Source organism: Sminthopsis crassicaudata, chromosome 4 (assembly GCF_048593235.1).
Source record: "Sminthopsis crassicaudata isolate SCR6 chromosome 4, ASM4859323v1, whole genome shotgun sequence".
NCBI lineage: Eukaryota > Metazoa > Chordata > Mammalia > Dasyuromorphia > Dasyuridae > Sminthopsis > Sminthopsis crassicaudata.
This window is the reverse complement of record NC_133620.1, coordinates 456,584,094-456,608,535: the sequence shown is the minus strand read 5'-3', so window position 1 is coordinate 456,608,535 and position 24,442 is coordinate 456,584,094. Positions and strand designations below refer to the sequence as shown.

The following is a 24,442-nucleotide window of genomic DNA, read 5'->3' as shown; positions in this document are numbered from 1 at the left end:
GAAAGACGGCGGGCTTTGGTCACAGGGTTAGGGCAGCCACTGGGTTCCCAGCCTCTCCCTCCTCTTCCCCATACATGTACCCCAGCGGGATCTGCTTAGGGACGACTAGCCTTCAGAGCGGATTCTGCCTCGTACAATTTACCTGAGTGAAAGGCTCCTAATCTCTCCCCAGGTCCATTCAGATAGATAATGGCTGGACAGGCTGATTTAGGGCAGGGACGATTATGGCCAAAGCTAATAATGATGACAAGCAGCAAATGTCTGACCGGGCACGGTGAATGAGGTTATTGCCCACAATTATATAGGCATCAGCTTGGAAGGGAGAAGACATCCTAGGGTCATAGATGGAGAGCAGGAAGGAATTTCAGAAGCCACTTAGTGCTTCATTTTACAGATGAGAAAACTGAGGCCCATGGGAGAGGGGGAGGTGAGTGAGCTGTTCAAGGCCACATAGATAATAAGAGTCAGACTTAAATCCATGCCCCAGTGTTCTTTCCTGTGTACACCTTGCCATTCCAGTTTTTCTATATTCTAAGGTGATGGGCAGGTCCCAGGTTCTCATGGAGAAGGAGAAATCGTGTCTTTACTGACAAAGGAGAAAATCCATTCATTTGTTCATTGAAAAAGTCTTTATTGAATAAATGTTCCATGCTCAGTACTGTGCTGGGCACAAAGGTGGGGGTATATTAAAAAAAAAAAGAAAGAAAGTAAGATAATTCCTGCCCTCAAGGAGCTTCCACTCTAATTAGGAAAATAAAGACATAGGAGCCCAAGGAAGAGGGTGGGAGAACAGCAGGGATGAGGATTCAGAGCCGGGAGTGAAATGATGGGCTTCCAGACATCAATTTGCCCCAGAGGGACCACAGCTGTCTCCTCATTTGAATGAGGCCTGTGAAGAAGGGAGAGATGATTAGACAGGAGATTCAAGTCCCTCCAGGAAAATCACAGGCCCATAGGATCAGAACGAAAAGGCTCACAGGCTAAATCCCTCTCCTCTCCAAACTCCACTCCAATTGCTGACCTCCTCTTCCTCTCAGAGTAAGTCTGCAGCAGATGTCCTCCCCAAATCTCAAGTTCCTAGTCTTTAAAGCGAAATGATTAAACTAGATAATCTCTCCAAGGTCTCCTCCAACTCTTCTATGATTTCAGTTCTTCTCTGTGGTTTTCACCAAGAAAAACATCACCTTTGGGGAATAGACTTTTCTCCTGCATCTTTTTGATCAATATTAGCTAAAGATTCATTGATTTTGCTAAAGCTAATTTTTTTTCCAAAATAGCCTTTATTTTCTGTTTTATCTATTTCTCCTCTGATTTTCAAGATTTCCTCTTTTATTTTGTTGTTGTTCAGTTATCAATCAAGTCCAACTATTTGGGACACTTTTGGATCTTTCTTGGCAAAGGTATTGGAGTAGTTTGCCTTTTCCTTCTCCAACTCACTTTACAGATGAAGAAACAAAGGCAAACAGGGTAAAGTGAGTTGCCCAGGGTCACACAGCTAGAAAGTATCTGAGGCTTGATTTGAACTAGGACCTCCTGACTTCAGGTCTATCCACTGTGCCACCTGGCTTTAATTTATTTTGGATTTATGTGTTCATCTAATTTTTAAAATTCTAGCTTCAGCTCCTTAAACCCTTTTTGTCTATTTTATCCATGTCACTTTTTAAAGAGAGAATTTTTTCCTCAAAGAACTATTTCTATTTAACATGTATTGGTCAACTTGCCATCTGGAGGAGGGATGGGGGAAGGAGGGGAAAAGTTGGAACAAAAGGTTTTGCAAGGGTCAATGCTGAAAAATTACCCAGGCATAGATCTTGTAAATATAAAGCTATAAAAAAAGAACTGTTTCAATTGGAACCCAGAAATTTTGGTGTATAGCCTCATTATTACCTTTTTATCCTAAAGACTGGTGGGGAGGGAGGGAGAAGGAGAAGGAAGGAGAAGGGGATAGAGAGTGAGAAAGAGAAGGAGAGGGAGGGAAGAAGGGAGAGAGAGAGGGGGAAACAGAGAGAGAAGAGAGAGAGAGAGAGAGAGAGAGAGAGAGAGAGAGAGAGAGAGAGAGAGAGAGAGAGAGAGAGAATAAATAGTTCAATAAAACTAAACTATCCAATATATTGAAAAACCTAATTCTATTTTTTTCAAATCTTGATCTTTTTCACATTATTAACTATTGCCCAGATTTGTTTCCGACCTACCCATTATTCAGAATGCCATTATTAAGTATTTTTTATTTTGTTTTGTCTATCAATGAGATTAGTATTTCTAGGGATTTTGTTGTTGTTTGGGATGGTTTTTGTTTTTTATCAGTTCTCTGTGCCCTGGTACGTGATTTATATACGTGTGGTCCTGAGAAAGAAAATCAAAATCTTTGGGGGAAAAAAACCCAGCATTTAGTTTTCTTAGTCAATTCTATAATCTTTTTATTTTGTTTTGGTTTTGTTTCTCTTCTATTTTTACATTTTTCTTCTTTTAAGTTTACTATCTAGCTCCAGAATGCTTGTCCTGGCTGTTTGGTGAATATCTCAGGGAATCCCTTTTTCACCTTTCCTCTCTGATGGTCAGAAGATCTGAGTTCTAATCCTGGCTAAGCCTCTAACTCAAGGTGTGACCTTGGACACATCCCTTCACTTTCTTGGGACCTCAGTTTCCTCTTCTAAAAAGGAAGGATTAGTGCTAGATAGCTTCTAAAAAACAAAACAAAACAAAACAAAACCCTCCACATCTAAATCCATGGTCCTTTGACCAGAGGTCCTCAACAGCCCTGACATTTGAGGATTCTCTCACCTTAGCAGGGAAAGGTGGGAATCGGGTTTTTTCGGAGTCATCCTTCTTCATGGACCTGATCAAGCAGGATCGGCGATGGGAGAAGATCTCAAAACTCTTCTTTCCATGGTAGGCCCCCATGCCGCTGTCCCCTGCAAGGAAGCACGCGTGTTTGTAAGGGTGGGTAGCCTTGCCAGGCAGCTCACAAGTGATGGGGATGCTTCCCCTCTGACCATTCTCTCCATGTCACACACATCCCCTTCCCTTTCCACCCTCTCTCTCTTCCCTTTTTCCTCCTATATCTTAGTCTAGGCTCTATTCCTTTTCATGGCCCACCCTGTTGGAAAGTAGCCAGGGGAAATAATACATCACTTCCTTTCAGGTGTGCAATGACTTTGACATATGTGACCTCATTTTGATTTGATTTGCACAACTGGGAAGTGGAGGCACCATCTCCCTAAATGGGAATGTGCTTTCTTGTCCGTCTTTGGGGTCCCATGGCTGGGCTAGTGTGTCGAACCCCCTGGATGCAGAAGGAAGGGCAAAAATCAGAAAGGACCGAGACTCACCCACTCCGCCGAAGGGTAGAGCATGGACACCAACATGGGCTATCACGTCATTGGCGGTCACCCCTCCGCTGGAAGTCTCTGCAATCATCTTCTTGATGACCTGGAAGACAGAACCAAGACTCCCTCATCTAATGGACTTGAGAGCCTCAAAGGGAGAGCCCCAGCTGTGGGGTCTCCTAGCTGAGAGGCAGTGTGGCCTGTGGGGAAGCCCACTACATCTGGAGCCCGAGGACCTGGGTTTGGATACTGGCTTTGTTCCTCAAAGGATCCAGATTATGTCATAGGATTTTAATTCCTGACCTGAAAGAGACCTCAGAAATTATTGAGCAGTGTCTTCTCTGCCCCCTTTCCCCTCCTTCAAAGGGACATAATCTGGAGGGGACTCAGGGACTCTGGCCAAGTTTTTTCACCAGGAAAATGACATTTCCCATCTCTCCCTCTACCACACCATCTACTTCTCAAGGTAGAGACAAAACTTCTTTATACACTGGGAAGAATTGTTGCTCTTAGAGGCAAGGATTAGGGCTTGGGTGGGGAGCTGAGGCTGAATGAGGAAAGGGAAGATCCAGAACAACACAACAGTTGGATTTTCCATCCTTTGAGGCAGGATTTAGGGCAGGGCCCTCCCTCGCTCTGATTCACCTCAAAGGAAATAAGAATGGGGCCCCATCTCCTAGGCTTTGGGTGGGGCACCCCTGCAGAACATCTGAAAGGACACCTGGGAAAAGCTCGATGTTTTTCTTTCACACTCTGAGCTTGGGGTGGAGGTAGAGGGTTCACGCCACCGGCCACTGAGAATACCAGTAAGTGGAGATGGCATTGGGCGGCAGAGACAGCACCTCAAAAGGACAGGCCGGATTACACTGCCATTATACTGTGTCCTTGGGTTTTGTTTTGTTTTGTTTTCGTGGAACAAATCCAGGCATTTTAGCTTTGTCTCAGGAGGAATGGAATGAGAGAAAGAGGAGCCTGGAAGATGGGGAAGAGGAAAGCCAGAGTCTTTGAAAAGTTTTATTATTATATAAGCTTAAATTTGCATTATTAAAGCTTAAAGTTGCATTAAGTCTTTTAGGACACCCAGTATGGAGGCCTAATCTCCATTGTCCCAAAAGGTTACATCAGGAAGAGTAGACAGGACTAAGGAAGAGGTAGTACTAAGGAAGAGTAGCAGGAGCCTGAGAAGAATAATACTCGTAAAGTACTTTAAACTTTCTAAGGCATTTTCATATGGATTATCTTGTGATGATTGTTGAGTAGCAGCTGACTCTGCATGACTCCTTTTGGGTTTTCTTGTCAAAGATTCTGGAGTGATTTGCCATTTCCTTCTCCAACTCACTTTACAAATGAGGAGACTGAGGCACACAAGGTGAAGTGACTTGGCCCGGGTCACCCAGCTAGTGTCTGAGGTCAGATTTAAACTCAGAAAGACGAGGCTTTCCAATTCCAGGTCTGACCTTCTATATCCACTGCACCACCCAGTCACCTCAGACTTGTAGAAATCCAGTATTCCCTTTATTACATAGCTCTGCCTTCAATGTCCCACAAAGCTGGAATGGCCCTTGATGCTCTCTAGATAGCTCGTAGGTCCCAGATGCTCTAGATCAGTGGGTTTTAGACTTGTTTTCAGTATCTTTATAATATTAAAAATTATTGAGGATCTGTCCAAAAAGGTTTTGTTTATATAGGTTATAGTTATGGGTTTTATCATATTCGAAATAAAAATGAATTTTGAATTTGTAGACCCTCTGAAAGCATTGGCAGCCTGTGTGAGGGCATTGTGGGGGAAATGAGCAGCACAGAGAGGTCAGCTGGGAGGGTCCTTCGGGTTTCTTACCTGGTCATTGTTAGAAAACACATAGAGAGCCAAGGGCTTTGGCCGCTCGTTGATGAAATGGATGGCTTCATCCAGGCTCTTCACGCAGACAATGGGGAGAACGGGTCCAAAGATCTCTTCCAGCATCACCTTAGACCTGGGGTCAACGTCGGTGAGAATGGTCGGGGCTAGAAAAACCGAGAAACAAGGCAGACAGCCAAGTAAGAAATCTTGGGCTTGCCTCCTTCTTTATTCATGCACAGCCCACCCTTACACAGGCTGCTACTCTTTTAAAGCATTTTTTCAACCAATAACCAGTAATCTATTGGGGAGTGTGGCAGAGTGGATGGAAAATTGGCCCTGAAGTCATAAAGACTCCTCCCTCTGCCGCATGCTGGTGACCCTGGACAAGTAACTCACCTTCTCAGTAGCTTCATCAGTCAATCAACTAGAATTTATTAGGTATCCACTATGGGAAGGCACTGAGCTGAGAGCTGGGGGCCAGAGAAAGGGGAAAAACCCAGGAACTCACAGCCCAGTGAGACAGACATATGGCAACAACTGTCGTTCATTAGGTTGTGGACATTCTGTAACTCGACTCTAACAGAGTGATGTCATTTTGGTCCTCTTGGAGAACAAGGGACAAAAACCAACCAGCCAGCCATTAGGTCCTAAGTCCCTCAAGGGCAGAAATTCTCTTTTGCCTCCATTTGTGTCCTGACCCATAGTAGGTCTTAATAAATTTGTATTATATTGGATTCCAACTTTGTACAGACAAGATCTAGACCAGATAGATTGAGAGAACTCTCAGAGGGAAGGCACTAAGATGAAGGAAGACTAGAAAGAAAAGAGTTCTCTCAGAAGGGGAGATTTTGGCTGACATGTGAAGGAGTCCAGGATGTGGAGAAGAGAAGCAAGCAGATATAGGGGATGGCCAGAGAACATTCCCAGAGCTGGGAAGTGGGATCATCCATAAGGACCGTAAGGTCAGTGTCCCCGCATTGAAGTACATGCAAAGAATATGGCGTGAGAAACCTGGGAAAGCCCCAGGCAGCTCTCCAAACTGATGTCACGGGAAGGGCTGGGACCAGTCCCAGATGCTGCCCCGTCCAGCACTTCTGAACATCTGTTTGCTGGTGGATTCTGACGCAAGAAAAGCTGTAAACCTGGGGACCCCTTGATCTTTGCCCCTCTTCCTGCCATCAACAGCACCAAGCAAGCTGGGCTGGGTGAGACCACTAGGGATGCTCTAGAAACTTCAAGCCAAGGGGGGCAACAGTGAAAAGAAAAGAAAAAAGGGGGTGGAATTTGAAATTAAAGAGATTGGTTCATGGATTTCCTCTGGCCTGAGAGCTGAGTCACTCTGGCATCCACCCTTCTGCCTCCACAAAGAAAAGCAAATTCTGGGAAAAACAACTCCCCCCGCCTCCAACCCCAGTCCTGCATTAATTAAAAAAGTCAAATGCCTAAGCTGCCAACAGCACGGGGGACACACGGGCCAATGCTAGGGCTGCATCTGGGCTAGGAAAGGGGGGATGGGGGATGGAGGGGCAAAAGCAGAAGGATGAAATATTTTGAGTCAAAGAGAGAGGGTTGGCATGGCTCTGAAATTTGCCACCTCCATCCCAGGCAATACATTGCCTCTCCCTTAGCCTCAGTTTCCTCCTCTGTAAAATGGGAGGATTGAAGAAGCAAAGTGGTATGTTGGAAATTTTAAGTCCTGAATTCAGAATCAGAGAGCTCATGTGGGTTAGGGGAAGGAGAAGAAGAGGAAGGGAGAGAGAGGGAGGGAAAGAAAGAGCTTTTCTGGGTGTCTTTCATCACCCCCCTCCAAGTTTTTACAGCATTTAGATCCAGTCCCTGACAATTAAGTCACACCACTCCCAGTTTCTAGGTCAATTAAAGTGGCAAAGAAATCTAATCCATTTGCACTGAACATGGTGCCAAATTCACCCTTTGCATCAACTTGCCCCGGCACCTCCTGAAAATTGCCTTGGCCTTAAGAAAATGGAGATTCCGTGACAAAAAGGAAAATAAAACATTAAAAACCAAACTGTTGCTGCCCTAAGAGCTCGTTCATCTCGTAGCTCCCTCCCTCCCATCCTGTCCAAAGCCACAGACACGGGGCAGAAGGGAGAAATGGGCCAGACCCAGGGAGCAGCAACATCAAGGACCATAATGGAAGGGGGACAGAGCTGTCCCCATCTCAGCCCCCCTCAACATCAACATTTATTAAGCACCATGTCTAAATGCTATTGGTGCTTAATAAATGTCGATGGATTGATAGTTGGTTGAAAAACAAAAATTCACCTTCTTCATAGATTATGACTCACCTATATAGCAAGAGGCTTCATCTCCATTCCCTCCATAAGCGACCTTTTGTCCCTCAATTAAGCCCATCACTCTTTTAAAATGACGGCCACTGACCAATCTTCCATAGTCACGAGAACTTTTAGCATCTTCTCCATAGAATTCCTTTGGGAAAGAGAGGCAGGATGTCAAAATAGTTCAGGCTAGAATGTACATAAAATAGTTTTTAAATGTTTCAGATACAAAACAACTCCCCCAAACTCTAAGTGATAGCGGGGGCCCTGATCTACACTGATAGAGAGTCTTCACTTACCGGGAATTTCCTTCGACCAAATGAAATCCCAGGTCCGGGCTCCCTCCCAATTCCTAGAATGTGAGTTCCTTGAAAGCAAGAGCTGACTCTGACTTTTTCTGTTTGTGTTCCCGAAGCTTGACAAATTGCAAGCACTTAGTAAATGCTTTTTACCTCATTCATTTAGTCATAGAATAGTTAGTTGGCTATGGACCAAATTTCAGGGAACGTCAGCCGCTGCTAAGAATAACTGATTTGGAGGATTTAGAGCTGAAAGCCTTTTTTATCCCCCAGTCCAACCCCCTCATTTTAGAGATAAGAAAAATGAAGCCTATGGCCAGAAAAAGAACTCGTAGCCTTTAATTCCCAAAACTAGCAGGCTTCCCCTGGGATCCACTTCTCATGAGGAGAATCCACTTTTTTCATTACTTCTTGTTTATAAGTCAATAGCCAAGGCTGATTTTTGTTTTCCAGTCTTCACTAAATTGTGTGATTTGGGATGGGTTCCTTCCTCTCTGAGCTGCAGGTTTCTATCTGTGTGACTGCCTATCAATCCAGCTATCCTTTTCTGTCTCTATCCATTCACATATCTATTTAATCATCTATCCACCTACTTTTTATCCTTCTATGATCTATCCTTTTATCTATCATCTATCTATCATCTATCATCCTTCTAGCTATCCACCTACCAATTTATCCTATCCATCTATTCATCTGTCTCTATCCATCTACATATCTTTTTAGTCATCTAAGTACTTGCCTATTTTTCTTTCTACTTATCTTTCTGTTCAACCACCTATCATCTATCTGTCTATCCATCTACTTATGTCTTTACTCATCAAGCCACTAACTCTCTCTGAGTCTCAGTTTCCCCACCTGTAAAATGGAGATAATAATAATCTCTACCTTCCTGGATTGTTGTGAGACTCAAGGGAGATAATAGTGTTTTGCAAACTTTATAATAAATCAATATATTTATTATATAAATATGAGCTCCCATTATTATTTTTGAAGAAAACTATCCTGTGTTTTTGCTGTTTTTTTCTTCAAGACACACATGCCCATGGCTTTCATATGGTCTGAGTCAATTCATCATCTTGCTCTCTGCCCTCCGGACTTACTTCAGCTTGTCAACATCCTCTCTGAGGTAACCCCCTCTTATCAGGCACTCAGCACTAAAACCAATACTTCAGTTGTGGTCTGAACAAAGCTCAAAGTACAGTGAGACAATCGCCTCCTTTCTTCTAGATTTTGTTCTGCTAACAATGCTTAATATCCCCTTAGCACTATTAATGCCACGTCCCACTACTGACTCATACTGACTTCTCAGCCAGTTAAAAAGCCAAGGTCTCTTTCAAATATAAAAACTCCATCAGATATCTGCCCTAGATCTTCTACCTATCCCTATTGGGTGTCTTCTTTTTTGGATAAAAGCCGGCGTTGCAGCTTGGAGTCAAGAAGACATTATCTGGGAGACCTTATACAAGTCACTTCACTTCATCTGAATCTCAGACATTTACTAGTTGTATGACCTTAGGCACTTCACATATGTCTGCCTTTATTTCTTCGATTGTAAAATAAAAATAGCACCTACTTCCCGTGGTTATTATGAGGATCAAATGAAAAAATATTTGTAAAGTCCTAGGCACATCATAGGTGCTTAATAAATGCTTCCATTATGTTTTGCATGACTTCACATGTATAATGGGGACCTTATTACTTACTTTCTCAATAGGTAGGGGAGGCAGAGAGAGAATTTAGAACTTAAATTTTTAAAAAAAGAATGTATAAAAAAAGTTTCCATTCACTTTGAGTCTAAATGAACTCTAAATGAACTCCCCCCCCCCTCTATTTGATTAGATTGTGAGCTCCTTAAGGGTAAAAAACCATTTTTCCCCCCTGAGGCTGGGGTTAAGTGACTTGACCAGAGTCACACAGCTAGGAAGTCTTAAGTGTCTGAGACCAGATTTGAACTCAGGTCCTCCTGACTTCAGGGCTGGTGCTCTATCCACTGTGCTACCTAGCTGCCCCTAAAAAAAAATGTTTTTTAACTTTTCTTCCTTTCCTCAACACTCAGCACAAGGCCTAGCACCAATTAAGTGGTGGATGGGGATCATAGAGTTCTAGGGAGTGAGACTAGAATTCACCCTTCGCTTCTGAGAGCACAGCCTTGCCCTTGCTTCTGTGAGACAGGCAGGCTGGGTCCCCACTCACCTTCACAACTTTTTTCATCTTCTCCACAAACGGGCCTTGCAGAGAAGGTTCACAGAGGATGTAGTCTGGAGCCACACAAGTCTGGCCACAGTTCATGAACTTCCCCCAGGCGATACGTCTGGAGAAAAAGACAGATTCCGTGAAAATCAAAAACGTTCCCACCATGAATAATGAATAGGGATGTTATGTGTTTTTCATTTGCTGGGAATGCTGGAGGAAGTCTCCACACTGGCTTCCGGAGGATACGATCTAGCCCTGGTTATTGAAAAATAATCTTCCACATCCTGGCACCTGGCAGGGGCACACTGCCCATCAGCAGTTATAGAATGCAGGGTACCCCTCCTGCCCCCCAACCCCCCAACAGAAATGATAGAATTTAACAATTGCTTAATAGTATGTTAACACCCAGAACCCACTCTCTCATCTACATGGCTCCTTTGGTCCTCCTAATGGGCCCTTTGGGTTCTTCTGTTCCCTGGCCATGCACGTGAATGAAAAACAAGACGCCACCTGTGGGGCCGTGTATGGACGCCACAAACTCCTAGAACAGGAGGGACCTTAGCTCAATCCTGTCCTTGCACAAAGGCGAAAACAAGGTTCAGACGGGGTGCAGCGCCTTGGCCAAGGTCACACAGATAATAAGTAGAAACACCAGGCCTTCGTGACTCCAGGCCAGTAGATTTTCTCCTACACCACAGCCTCTGTCTCTAATCGTCACCTTGGGATTTTCCAAACCTGACTCCTCTCCCTGCTGTCCCTTCCCATTTGTGTTGTCTCTTCCTATCAGCTTGTTGAAGAGGAGGATTGTCTTCACTATTGTTATTGTATCCCCCCCAGGAAACATAGTATACAGAGCTTTTACATTCACTCAGGGATACTATGACTCCTTGGACTCCTTCCAACACCCACAGTCTCCAAAAGTCTGTGATTCTCTCATAGGAATCTCACCTGCAGGCAACGTCAAGGTCACAGTCCTTGTCCACATAGCAGGGACTCTTCCCTCCCAGTTCCAAGGTCACCGGGGTCAGGTGTTTGGCCGCAGCTGTCATGACAATCTTGCCCACTCCCGTGCTCCCAGTGTAGAGGATGTGGTCAAATTTCTCCTTTAGCAATTCTGTGGTCTCAGGAACACCACCGTTAATGACTGGAAACAGGTCCTGCCGGGAAAACACACTGGAGATTAGACAGAAAACACTATCCAGAGTTTGGGTGGGATGGTGGGAAAAGATCTAGAGTTGACATCAGAAGACCTAAATGAGCTCTCCAAGGTCCTGCCAGCTCCAAATCTGTGCCCCACAATCCCTTGGCTGGAATATTGTCACTCCTGGATTTCCCACTTCTCCATCGTGTCCCCGAAACCTCATCATCCTGCAAGACTGCATCAACCTTGTATTCACCTTTGATCATCCATCCTCTGGTTCGAAAACAGAGCGATGAACTCCTCCCAAAGGGTTCCCAGGACAACCATCTTTTCATTTCCCACTCAGCTAATCTCATTTGGATTTCTCCATCATACCCCAGTGCTGGCTAGCTTCTTCTACCCATCCCCCTTCAATATGGCTGCCCTCCTTTTAGCCTCCTTTCAGATGTTGTTCCCTCCTAAGAATGGAACCTCCTTAAGGGCAGGGGCTGTTTATTTCTTCACATTTGAATCTCCAGTGCTTAGTACAGTACCTGGCGCATAACATGTAATAAATGTTTTTTGACTGTCTCCTCCATACCCTTCCACAGGCAGGTAATCAAACAGATAACCTCCACCAGCTGGTCCCACCTGATCTTCCACTGTTCTGATTCTACTTTCACAACATGATTCATATGGAAATAGATTTTAAATGATTGTACATATATAACCTACATCAGATTGCTTGCTATGCTGGGGGAAGGAAGGGAAAGAGAAAAATTTGAAACAGAAAATCTTAAATGAATGTTACATATAATTAGAAAAATATTTTCATTTTATTTCTTTGTGTGTGTATGGTTTCATTGGATTGTTTTTGTTTTGTTTTGTTTTGCTTTGCTTTGTCTGTGTTCTCCTGCAACATGGCTAATGTGGAAATGTTTTGCATGACTGCACATGTATAACATATCAAATTGCTCACTAACTCAGGGATGGGTGAGGAAATAGAAGGAGAGAATTTGAAACTCAAAAATTTAAAAATTGTTTTTACACGTATTTGGGAAAAACTATTTTATTTAAAATTTAAAAATAAATTCCTATCCATTCTACATCTATAAAGCCCAGCTCCAATGTCCCCTCCTCCAGTGAGTCTTCTTTGATTCCCTTGCTCAGAACTCACACAGCACTTGCTTTTGTTATCCTGCCTCTTCCATGCAGCCTTCCCTGATTCATCTTAGCTTTCTCTCTAAATGTCTGGAGTATCAGTTTATGACTGGAAGAGATCTAAACTATACTTCTAGACTTTACCGAGGAGTAAACCTGAAGCCCACACAAGTTATGTGATTGGCCTGAAGTCATAGAGATAATAAATGAGGGATTTGTCAATTCATCAAAATTAATTATGTCCAATAGAGTACAGAACTGATTTGGGAAGCACAAGGTCTGGAGAAGATAGAATGCCTTCCCTGAGGTGTTTATAAACTGGAAGACCCAGAGGAGACAGCTCAGCCCTAAAAGCAATTACATGTCACCTAATTTTTTCCCCATGACTTCCAAGGGCCCATTTTTTCCCCAACACAGAAAGTTTGGGGCTGAAACTCACCTTGTCCAGGTACTGAGGGAGCAGTTCGGCACACAGAAGAGCTGTTTTCTCACTCACCTCAGAGGGCTTGAGGACCACAGCATTACCTAGGGATTCAAAAGAACACAACTTCATTTAGTGTCACCCCTGACTACTGTAACCAATGAATGCAAGAGCCATAGTATTCTCTTAGCCCTCCACATCAATCCATAACCAGCATAGGACAGATTCAGTGTTTGGCACCTTCTAGGGAGAAAGGCACAGTGTTCCTTTCCACAATAACCACCAAGCAGAGATTAATTAAATTGAAATTTTAAAAAGTATTGAACTAATTAATAAAACTAAAAGTTGCTTTCATGAAAAAAAACCCAATAAAATAGATAAATATTCAGTTAATCTGATTAGAAAAAAAAAGCATTAAAAAAATTAAAGCAATTTTGCCCAACTGTATGCCAGCAAATCTGACAATCTAACCAAAATAGATGAATATTTACAAAAATCTGAATTTCTCAGATTAACAGAAGAGGAAATAAATTACTTAAATACTTCCATTTAAAAAAAGAAAGAAAGAAAGAAATTGAAGAAGCCATCAATGAATTCCCTAAGAAAAGAATCTCCAGGACCAGATGGATTTACAAATGAATTCTGCCAAACATTTAAAGAACAATTAATTCCAATACTATGTAATCTATATGGAAAAATAAGTAAAGCAGGAATCCTGCCAAATTCTTTCTCTGGTACAAATTTGATACTGGTACCTAAACCAGGAAGAGCCAAAACAGAGAAAGAAAATTACAGCCCAATCTCCCTAATGACTATCGATGCAAAAATTTTAAATAAAAGATTAGGAAAGGGATTATAATTTATCATCAGCATAATATACTATGACCAATTGGGATTTATATCAGGAATGCAGAGCTGGTTCAATATCACAATAATCACTGTTGCATTCTCCAGCCTTCTGGTCCTCCCCTGACCAAACTCAGAGATCACATCAACCCAGCAGACAGATGCACACATATAAGCATGTGTGCATGTATGGATACATGCATAGCTATCCACAGACTTGCCTCATCCTATGCTATGACTTGATTGGATTCAAATCTTGACCTCCAGCCCTGACTAAACCCCATTGGCCTGAACAATTCAAGCCACGAATCTCAATCTTTTCCTTATATCTCATTTTTAAAAAGATGACAGAATAGTTAATGAATAAGCTAGCATTTGCATCTTGCTTTCTATGTGCCAGGCAGTGGACTAAGTTCATTACAATTATTATCTCAATCAATCACCACTACATCCCTGAGAGAGAAGGATTTTTATTGTCTCCATGTTATAGGTGAAGAAACTGAAGCAGATAAGGATTGTGACTTGCCCAAGGTCATACAACCAGTTAATGTCTGAGGCTAGGTTTCCCTCAAGACTTCCTGACTCAAGGTCCAGAACTCTAAGCACTAAACCACCTAGATAGTTAGACTCAAATAAAGGAGCCATGTTCTGAGAGAGGACAGAGCCTTAAATCTAATGATACAATGCAATGCAGGGTGCAAAATGCTAGCCCTTTGGACAGAGGCTTAAGACTTAATTCTTAGTACCTGTGAAATGGGAGATTTAGAAAGAATGGAGAGGTGAGACCACCCTCCTTTTAACTGAGCAAATGGATCCAGCAAATGGACTTGTCTAAGACCATGTTGCTAATGAGTGGATATGAAGTCCGAATCTAGATTCAAATTCTGACTGAACTACTTCATGTCTTGGACTAACATTGTATCATCCTTATCTGCAAAATCATGAGCTGGGCAGGCTACAAGACCTCGAAGGAACCTTCCAACTATAAATCTCTGATCATATGAAAGTGCAAGACACCAGTGATTCCGTCACAAACCCATGCTGAATGGTGTTCTGATATTTCAGAAGAATCCGGACTGAAATTGAGTCTCACATTTAGTCTGATCAATCTTAGTTTGATCAGAGTCTGACTGAACTGACCAATCCTTTTAGTGATGGAATACAGTAGGTTACCCTGAGGTTATTTTTAGAGAATGCTGCTATGTTCCATGAAGAACCCACTTTCTTCCTACCACAAAACACAAGATTTAGAGTCAGAGGACTTAGATTCAAATCACTCAATCTCTCTGGGTCTTAGTTTCCTCAGCTGTAAAATGGGAACATTTGGTTAAATGTGCTCTGAGATTTCTTTCAGCTGTAGATTTAGAAACCTATCATCCAGGAGAAGGAAGTCCCCACCTGCAGCAATGGCGCCCACCATTGGCTGGATGGACAGATTGAAGGGGTAATTCCAGGCCCCGATGACCAGAACCACACCCAGTGGTTCTGAGTGGATGTAGGGCTGGTCATCCTTTGAATTGTTGTTCTTCGCCACAGGCTCATCCGGGATCCACTCAGGAAGATGGGCAATCGCATACTCGACCTCTTCCAAGGCATAAATAACCTCTTCATAGAGTGCAGACCACTTGCTCTGTAAAGACAACAGCATTCAGGGGGAGATCGCAGACTCTGGACCTCAAACCTCAGCCACCCCAACAGTCTTATTTTACACAATGACAAAATGGAGCCCAAGGGAAGTGAAGGGATTTGTCCATCATCACACACGGGGCAATTACAGTGACAGGATTCAAACCCAAGGCCTTGGATTGTAGAATTAGTCTTTCCTTACATTTTACCAAAAGGTAACAGAATACCCTCCTCCCAATTAGAGACAGAGAGCCAAGCCAAAGACCCCTGGGAAGAGAGCCTGTTTTCTAAGAAGCCCCTTGAAGACCAGCTCTCTGTTAGCTGGATCAGGTCTCCTACCCAGGAAGTCCCAGTGATGGATGTTGACTGTATACAGTAGTTTGGGAAGGGGACCAGGAAGCTGGAGGGCTAGTACTTCATATTAAGAAAGCATCTTTCGTAAGCTAAAGGTCAGCCTAGAGGAGCTCAGAGAGCTCTTCCAGCTCTATTCTTGGCTTGACTTAATTTGTTGGATGGAGGCTGAAAAACCTCCCATGAACCTACAGGCTCATCATTTCTAAGTGCCCTCGTTGCTCTTGCTGCTGTGACTCTGCCTCGGTTTCTCTGCCCTCCCCTCTACAAAGTACAATCCCATTTTTCTCTCACTGATCAAGCCACACCCATGGCTCCAATACATACTAGGCTCATTCTGGCCGCCATACCTTTCTTCTAGCTGCTACCTTTGGAATCCCCATCCCACTCTGTGCTTCTGTCCCATTCTTTGAGTCCTACCCCCCCCCCCCGAATTTGCCTTAAAGTCTACGGCCCTACTGTCTGGCACTTTATCCCATGACCTCGTAATTCCAGGATTATAGGATTTTGAGCTGGAAGGAGCCATTCTGTGAGTATAGCTTTTCTTTCCCCAGTTAAACCCTAAGTTCTTTGAGAGCAGATAGGTTTGCCTGTATTCCCCTGGTATGTCCCCCAGAGACCTAGGATGGGCTCCTAGCCAAGGGTGAGCGGGAGAACTAATTCAGTACCTTGTGGAGGTCAGCGTGCAGGGCTGCAGCAATCTCCTCATCTCTCTCCTTTATCATCCTGCGCAGGTTCTCCAGCTGCTGGAGCCGGAACTTCAAGGGTCGAGTTTTGCCAGTGTTGAAGGCGGCCCTGGCCCGCTTCACGGTCTCACTGATCTTACTCATGGTGTCTGAGAAAACAGAACCATAGGCAGAGTTGGCTTTTTAGGATCCGAAAATGAAAATTATCATCTTTTCCATTGAGTTCAATCAACAAAACTTCTTAGGGGATGTTATGCACCAGGTCTGATATGAAGTATCAAGGATGCCAAGAACAATGGCTGACCTCAGGAGGCTTATATTACACTGAGGGTCTACAATGTGTATGCAGATGGGTAAAAACAAAGTCCTTTTGAGGTGGGGAGTAGGGAGCACTAACCACTGGGAGGGGAAGGTGGCCACTGAACTGTGATTTGACAAAAGCCAGCCAAAGACATAGAGCTGAGCAGGTAAGAGCATGTCAAGAGTAGGGAACAGCTTGGGCAAATGCACGGAAGTAGGAAATGGGATAGCATGGGTAGGGAATAGCTTGTAGGAGGGATGGAACATAAAAGAATGAGGTGGAAATTCATGTGAAATTGGCCTGGAAAAGCAGACATCACAGTATCCTGAGAGGAGCATTAAATTTGCTCAATGAACTTAGATTTATAGATATTGCTAGATAGAGATATTTATAGATTTATAATATCTGAGGACAAAAAAAATAGTCTTGCTATTTACTCCCTGTGAGCATTTCTAACATAAGCCATTGAAGAAAGTAGAGCAAGTTTTTATCCCAGAATCACACAGCAAGTTTGTGACAGAGTAGTCTCTGTTCTCAGTCTGAGGCACTTTCCACCAGGACGTGGCCTCTCTCAGACCGGCATAATGAGACCTGCTCATCCCTCCCTCAACATGGACACGCTCGTAGCCATCCACTCCATCGGCATTTGAGGAAACTCCTCTTGGAGAAGGCAAAGTCGAACTGAAAAGGATGTGTGATGGTAGAAATCCAGAAAATGAGACAGGAGAGGAGAGGGGTAAGTGGGGAAGAACTTCCGACACTTCAATTTGCATCCTGGACATGGCCGCCTGCTCTGACTCCCCATCCCTCTTATCTACAGATAAGGAAAGTGAGACCCAGAGATGCTCTAAGCCATTCAAATAACAAGGAGCAGCCCTGGGATCTGCCTCGCACCAAAGTCAGCTGACCCTCAAGATCATCTAGACCAACTCCCCATTTTTAAAGAAGGCCCACAAGAGAAAAGCGACCTTGCCAAAGTCAAGTGGCAGCCTTTGAACCGAAGTCCTCGGATGCCAATCCCAGTTCTGGCCAGCTCTACTACACTCCCAACTTTGAGAAAACAAACAAAGGGGCTTGGTTCAAGCTAGAAGACTCTTGCTTTCAAAACGATGGATTATTTGTCCCTAAATCCAACTGTGTTTGTTTTTTTAAATCGGTTTGTGCCTGTAGCAATAAAAGCTACCTGAAAGCTAAAAATTAAAGCGTCTGAACAAATGAGGAAATCAGCAAACTCATACAGTCTCTACGTACGCCTGGAGTTAAAAAGTCAGAAATGCTTATTGGACGTCTGGGACTGAGCACCTCAAAGACAACTTCAGCTGAGCTCAGTATTACCTCCCCTCCCTCAATCTAACTTCCATATTACTGTGGAAAGTACCGCCGCCCTTCCTGTGACTCAGTATCCCAAACTTGTAGTCAATTGGACTCCTCATTCCCCTCACACATCATTTGCCAAATCTGTGGATTTTATCTTTGTAATAACTCTCAGATAGTCCCCCTTCTTTCCCCTGCTGCTGCCCTCATTCTGGGGTGGGCACGGACAGTCCCCTTGCCTCAAGCCTCTCTCTACTCCAGTCCATTCTCTATTGAGCTAGCAAAGAGATTTTCTTGGAGCTGACAAAAGTCAGCCCCTTCTTCTGTAAAATTCAGTGACTTTCTATTACCTTCAAAGCCCTTCATGATCTGCCTTCTACCTGCCTTTCCTGCCTTCTGACACCCTATAACCCTCTGCAATCAGGGAATCTGGCCTCCTGGTGTTCCTTACACATGGTATCCCATCTCCTGGCTCCCCCATTTTCACTGGAGGTCCCCCATGCCTGGAATTCTGTCTTTATCTCCCTCTCAACTTTCCCAGCTTTCCTCACTTGACATTTCAGTTAGAGGTTGCTGAGAAGAGAGATAGTTTTCCCTAAGATCTCTCCACCAACCATTTGGTGGCCCAGGGATTCCAAATTAAGAACATTGGGGCAAAATAGTCCTAATGTCTTTTCCAGTCCTGAGATTTCGTGGCTCTAGAAATGTTTGGGTTTTTTTTTTTTTAATTTTGAGTTCTGTGTCTTTCAATTCTGCAATTACTTCAAGATTCTTCTTTCAGAAATATGGCAGTGCCTAATAAACAGTTTGAAATGGCAACACTAACTGCTCTCCAAGTCAGTGAATACCCTCTACTGATGAACTTTCTCTCTGACTTTCTGTCTCTCTGGCTCTCCACCTCTCTTTCTGTGTCTCTGTCTATATGTCTGTACATCTCTGTGTGTGTGTCTTTCTCTGTTTCTCTCTCCCTTTCCCATTACTTTGTTTGAGTTTCACTAATCCCTTCAAGCAATTCTGGTTTTGATTTTAAGCCAAGTGTTCCAATTCCAAAATTCTTGTTTACGCCTTCTTTCCAGAAACACTTTGCTGCCAACCACTGTCACTCACTAATGGAAGGGAGGGGGGCTTCCTCCAGGAGATCCCAGCTTTTTCCCAAATTTCAGGAACCTGAGCCCTCTGAGAGTCTTCATCTTAGCATCCAAGTGTCTGCCTTTGACCTTAAAAGACTCATTTTGATAAATGGAGAAGTTCTAGAAATGGCCACAGGTATTGGTTTCCCAAAGCAGAAGAAATCTGAATCTTATTTAGGGACTTCCACCACAGGAATGCTGGATATCACTCAGGGTTCCAAGCCTTCAATTCCTCATTCTCCCATCACCAGTCCTAGTACCTTATAATTGATTGACAGCCTCTTTCTATTTCTGTCACTTGTTTTCTTCTTTTATTGTCCTATGTCCCCTATACTTTGCTATCACCATTCCAAATATACAATTCAGGAAAAATTAATGAAGAGATCTCTTGGACAAAGGGATAGATTTGGTAGAAATATTCCTTCTGCCCATGCCCAGTTTTAGATCATCTGAGGAGAGGAGTAAGTCCTCCTTGATTCTTAAGAAGGTCTGTCACATCCCTACTGAAGAATAAATGGATTTCCTTAAGCTTAAGGGGGAAGGGATGGTTTCCCCCCATTCTCACCTTGGTGATGTTCAGGTTTAAATATAATTATAATGGATCCAATACTCTCTCAGAAACCATATCACCCAAAAAGCTGTGCATTTTTAGAGTCACTGAATTCCAAAATCTCTTGAAAAAAGGAGATCCTGGATTGGAGGGGGACATAGAGATGGGGGAAGGGATGAGAAGAAAAACAATAGCTGTGTTCTGGGCTTGAATGCCTTTTTTGGTTTCCAATGGCTTCTTTACAATGGTACCCACATCCCGTTCCAAAAGAAAGCACCAGGTATAAGTTCCCAGCTCGATGGAGGCCACGATACTCCCTGCAACGCTACTGGTTCCCATGTTAATACCATGCCATGGATGACTTTGTATGTGAGAAATGGGAAGCATGGTGTAGGCAGGACAGGGCAAATGTGTGGCAATTTAATTCTTTGCCTTTGATTTATCTTATTACTATTTAATTAATGGTTTCATGTGTGTGTCAAACTAGCTTGAGCTGCGAAGAAATACACTGGATAGCAGCTTGGAGAACCCACAGGTCCTAAACAGTTCCTCAGTCCAGGAAGTCTCAGGGTGGCCCAGAGATAGGTGGGTGGCTTGAGGGAGTCCTAGCAATCCTTTACATCTCCATGGCTCTTTTTGCTTTTCAAAGCATTTCTATATCCTGATCTCATTCCATATGCATAAAACTCTAGGATATCAGCAAGTCAGAGACCAAATATCTCTGATAAAGGCCTAATTTCTCCAAAAATATAGACAACTAAGTCAAATTTAACAAGAATACAAGTCAATCACAATTAACAAATGGCCAAAGGATAGAAATAGGCAGTTTTCAGAAGAACTGAAAGTTATTTATAACCACATGAGAAATGCTCTAGATCACTATTGATTAGAGAAATGCAAATTAAAACAATTCTGAAGTATCACTTCACACCTATCACATTGACAAATTTGACAGAAAAGGAAAATGACGAAAAGAGAAGATGAAGAAAATTTGGGACATCAATACTTTGTTGGTGAAGTTGTGAACTGAGCAAACCATTTTGGAGAGAAAATTATGATGAAAAACATTATCCATCTCAAGAGAAAAAACTGATTGAGTCTGAATGCAGATTGAAGCATACTACCTCTTTCTTTCTTTCTTCCTTCCTTCCTTCCTTTCTTCCTTTCTTCCTTCCTTTCTTTCTTTCTGGTCCTGTTTTCTTTTGCAACCCAGTTAATATGAAAATATGTTTTGCATGACTACACACATATAATCTATATCATAATGCTTGCCTTCTCAAGGAAGGAAGATGGGAAGATAGAGAAAGAGAATTTGGAACTCAAAAATCACCAAAAAATGAATGTTTTTACTTATAATTGAGGGGGGAAATAAAATAAAAACATTCTTTGGAAAATAAAAAGAATGTTAAGTGATCACTAATAATGGCTTACATGACTTCTTCCTGAAACAGATTAACCTTATTCCTTTTTCTGATGGATCAATAGATTTCCAGATCAGAGAAATGTTATAGACTAGCATTCAAAGTTCCTATTTTATACTTGGGGGAAACTCAGTCCAAGTGGCAAGCTGGATGATGGGCTCATGGAATTAAAGATGAAAGAGATCTAAGAGATCATTTAATCCAACTTCACCTCCTATTTTATAGAGAAGGAAGTCAAGGCCAGAGATGGATCTGGACTAGAATCAGGTCTCCAGAGCTTTTTTTTTTTTTTTTTTACTAAAACATGTTCTTGTCTTGGGACTAGATTGTGTCTAGAATATGAAAACAACCCCAAACCAACAAAGGGAACTTTTGTCCTCTGCTCAAAAATGCCAGCTTCCAGAGCAGTCCGCTCATCCAAACATTCCACCCCAACCATAAAGCTTCAGAGGAGAAAGGAACCCTAGAAGCCATGTTATCAACCCCTCTGATTTTAATCTGAGGAATCAGAGATACAGAAAGAAGAGGGCTCCCTAAAGTCACATCACTACTCAGTGGCAGGATTGGGAAATCTTTTTTAGACTACTTTCCATTAGAGCTCCAACCATCCATCACATGTTTCCCATGACTTTGTCTCAGAGTCTTGACAAATGACAAAATGGGGACATCCTGGGAAGGAGATTACTAACTCCCCACAGAAATATTGTCAATGGGCACAGAGGCAGTAGAGGACTTGGGGGAAAGGGGGACAGAAAGAAATACACTCTTCCTCTATTCAAATTGATGGAGGAGGGGGCAGTTAGGTGGTGCAGTGGATAGAGCACCAGCCTCGAATTCAGGAGGACCCAAGTTCAAATCTGGTCTCAGACACTTAACACTTCCTAGCTGTGTGACCCTGGGCAAGTCACTTAACCCCAGCCTCAGAAAAAAAAACAAAACAAAACAAAACAAAAAAAAATTGATGGAGGAGGAAGCAACTCTAACAATCAATCCAACCTGCATTTGTAAAGCACCTACTGTGTGCTTAGAGATGCAGTAGATAAAATACTGGATTTGGAATCAGAAAGACTCATTTTCCCAAGTACAAATCCTGCCTCAGACATTTACTAGCTATAAAACCCTGGGCAAGTCACTTCATCCTGTTTGCCTCAGTTTCCTAATCTGTAAAAATGATTTGAAGAAGGAAATGACAAGTCACTCTAGTATCTCTGCCAAGAAAACTCCAAAATGGGGCCATGAAGAGTTAGACAGGACTGAAATGATTGAACCACACTATGGGGCAGGCACTAACAATACAAAGACAAAAACCAGCCCTATCTTCAAAGACTTACATTCTCTCATGAGAGGCAACATCTACTTTTTTTGGTTTCCAATGCTTCTCTACAGTGGTACCCAGAGATTATTGTGAGAGATAGCATTTATTGTGAGAGATAACATTATATATAAATATATAAATATATATATATATTTATATATAATGTTATCTCTCACAACAATCTCTCTCCATATATGTATATATATATATATATGAATATACAAAATGTATACAATGGATCTTAGTTAATTTTGTTTTTATTAGGAGGACGCTAACAGCTCTGGATCTCTTTTTCTCAATCAGCACAATTACATCCAAACTGGCCAGACCGCTAGAACATCATCCAACCAGGTGAATCAGCAGTGGATCCCAGCATTACTGTATCCTGCAGGTCCCCAGGCGCCCATCTGCTGAGCGTCTGAAGCCTAGACTGGAATTTCCCTTTGTGGTTCTGCTTTCCAGCACATACCAATAAGGGACATTAAAGAGAAAGGGAAATCCATCTACTACCCACAGACACCTAGGGGACCAATAGCTCCCAGAAAGAATTGTGTTCTACAAATCACAGATTACTAGAACACTACCTGAAAGAGACCCCCAAGCTACCTCATCCAACTCCATCTACTTTACCAAGGAAGAAACTGAGGCTCAAGGAGCCCAAATGATGCCAGAACATAGGATCATAGATTCAGAATTATAAGGGACCATCTAGGCTAATTCTCTCATTTTACAGCTAAGAAATACAGAGGACAGGAGTCACACGAGTTCAGTAGTAAATTCAACATTTCAATTCTAATGACATTTTCCCCTCTTAAAATATAAAACATGAAATCACAGATTTTTTCTAGCCCAACAAGAATCCCCTCTATAACACAATGAACAAGTGATCATCTCATCTTTACTTAGGGATCTCTTATAAGGAAAAATCCTTTACTTCCAGGGGTGCCCCATTCCACTTTTGGACAGTTCTTTATTGTTTGTTATTTATCCTTTGTTTTTGAAGAAGACCAATGAAATTATATACCTCTCACAAATACTGATAATAGTGATAATCTGCCAGCATTACATTCCACAGAATCATAAAAAGTAAGAGTTAGGTATACTTTAACATATGTAACATGTACTGGTCAACCTGCCAACTGGGTGAGGGGATGGGGGGAAGAAGGGGAAAAGTTGGAACGGAAGGTTTTGCAATTGTCAGTGCTGAAAAATTACCCATGCATATGTCTTGTTTGTTTGTTTGTTTTTTTCCCCCCTGAGGCTGGGGTTAAGTGACTTGCCCAGGGTCACACAGCCAGGAAGTGTTAAATGTCTGAGACCAGATTTGAACTCCTGAATTCAAGGCTGCTGCTCTATCCACCCATGCATATATCTTGTAAATAAAAAGCTTTAATAAAAAATTTAAAAATGCATATGTACTGTCAAAAAAAAGTTATAATTATAAAATAAAATAAAAATAAAAAAGACAAAAGAAAATTTAAAAAAAAAAGTAAGAGTTAGGAAAGATCTGAGCTTTTACCTTGGCTTAAACACTCTCAGCTTTGCTACAAAGTTTCTCCAACTTCCCTTTCTCTCAATGGAATTTCATAGCCCAAAGGTAATTGTGGATTTAGTCAGTGTAGTTGAATAACCCCCCAACCATCCCATAGTCAATTTATATAGGGAAATATCAATTGATAATTATAAATAGAGAGAAATTTGACCTGGAAAACAAGGCTCCAAGAGCTCCAAGTCTGGAGAAATCTCACTTGGGGAGACAGCAAGCTGGACAGTGGTCTGGGAGGTTCACAGAGAAACCGTTTCCCTGCACATCCAAAAGTCAAAGAATTTTTGCCCTAAAGACACTCTTTCCTCACGATCTCACTAATTATTTGCAAAACATATTCATGAAGGCAATGATTCTTGAGAAATTTAATCATTTGAATTATATATATATATATATATACAAATATATACATATATATGTATGTATCATAGAAACTATTTGAAAACTTCTTTTCAAGAAATATACAGAACTAGAAAAAAACAGAAAAATACAGCCAGAGTGAATAAAGAAGTTACCTTCTTCTTCAGCTTCTCTCAGGGAATGGAATTCCTTGCAAGGGTTCCCAACGGGAGATAGCCACTCTCTCTCTCCACTCCCTATTTAAAGACTTTTCTTCCCTCCCTCCCCAGCACAACTTGGCTCTGAGCCCAGGAAGTTTGCGTGACAGAGCAAAGTGGATATTTAAATGAGAGGGTG

The 24,442-nt window shown here is 42.4% G+C and overlaps 1 protein-coding gene across 1 annotated transcript; it reads right to left on the bottom strand.

Annotated features, from left to right (window-relative positions):
• Nucleotides 1-610: 610 nt before the first annotated feature.
• Nucleotides 611-24,442, bottom strand: ALDH3A1 (aldehyde dehydrogenase 3 family member A1). Its single transcript, XM_074263912.1, has 11 exons — nucleotides 24,262-24,442; nucleotides 16,152-16,318; nucleotides 14,905-15,136; nucleotides 12,679-12,764; nucleotides 10,907-11,115; nucleotides 9,959-10,076; nucleotides 7,476-7,617; nucleotides 5,164-5,330; nucleotides 3,330-3,429; nucleotides 2,782-2,912; nucleotides 611-889 (listed from the first exon to the last, which is right to left on the bottom strand). Exons 2-11 carry the CDS (start codon nucleotides 16,311-16,313, stop codon nucleotides 875-877), a joined length of 1,362 nt encoding a protein of 453 aa, XP_074120013.1. The 5' UTR covers nucleotides 16,314-16,318; nucleotides 24,262-24,442; the 3' UTR covers nucleotides 611-874.

Coding starts and splice junctions, on each gene's coding strand:
- ALDH3A1 (XM_074263912.1), bottom strand. CDS start 16,313: ATGAGTAAGATCAGTGAGACCGTGAAGCGGGCCAGGGCCGCCTTCAAC. Junction 10,077..10,906: donor GACCTTGACGTTGCCTGCAG/GTGAGATTCCTA, acceptor CTTTTTCTCCAG/ACGTATCGCCTGGGGGAAGT. Junction 2,913..3,329: donor TCTACCCTTCGGCGGAGTGG/GTGAGTCTCGGT, acceptor GCTTCCTTGCAG/GGGACAGCGGCATGGGGGCC.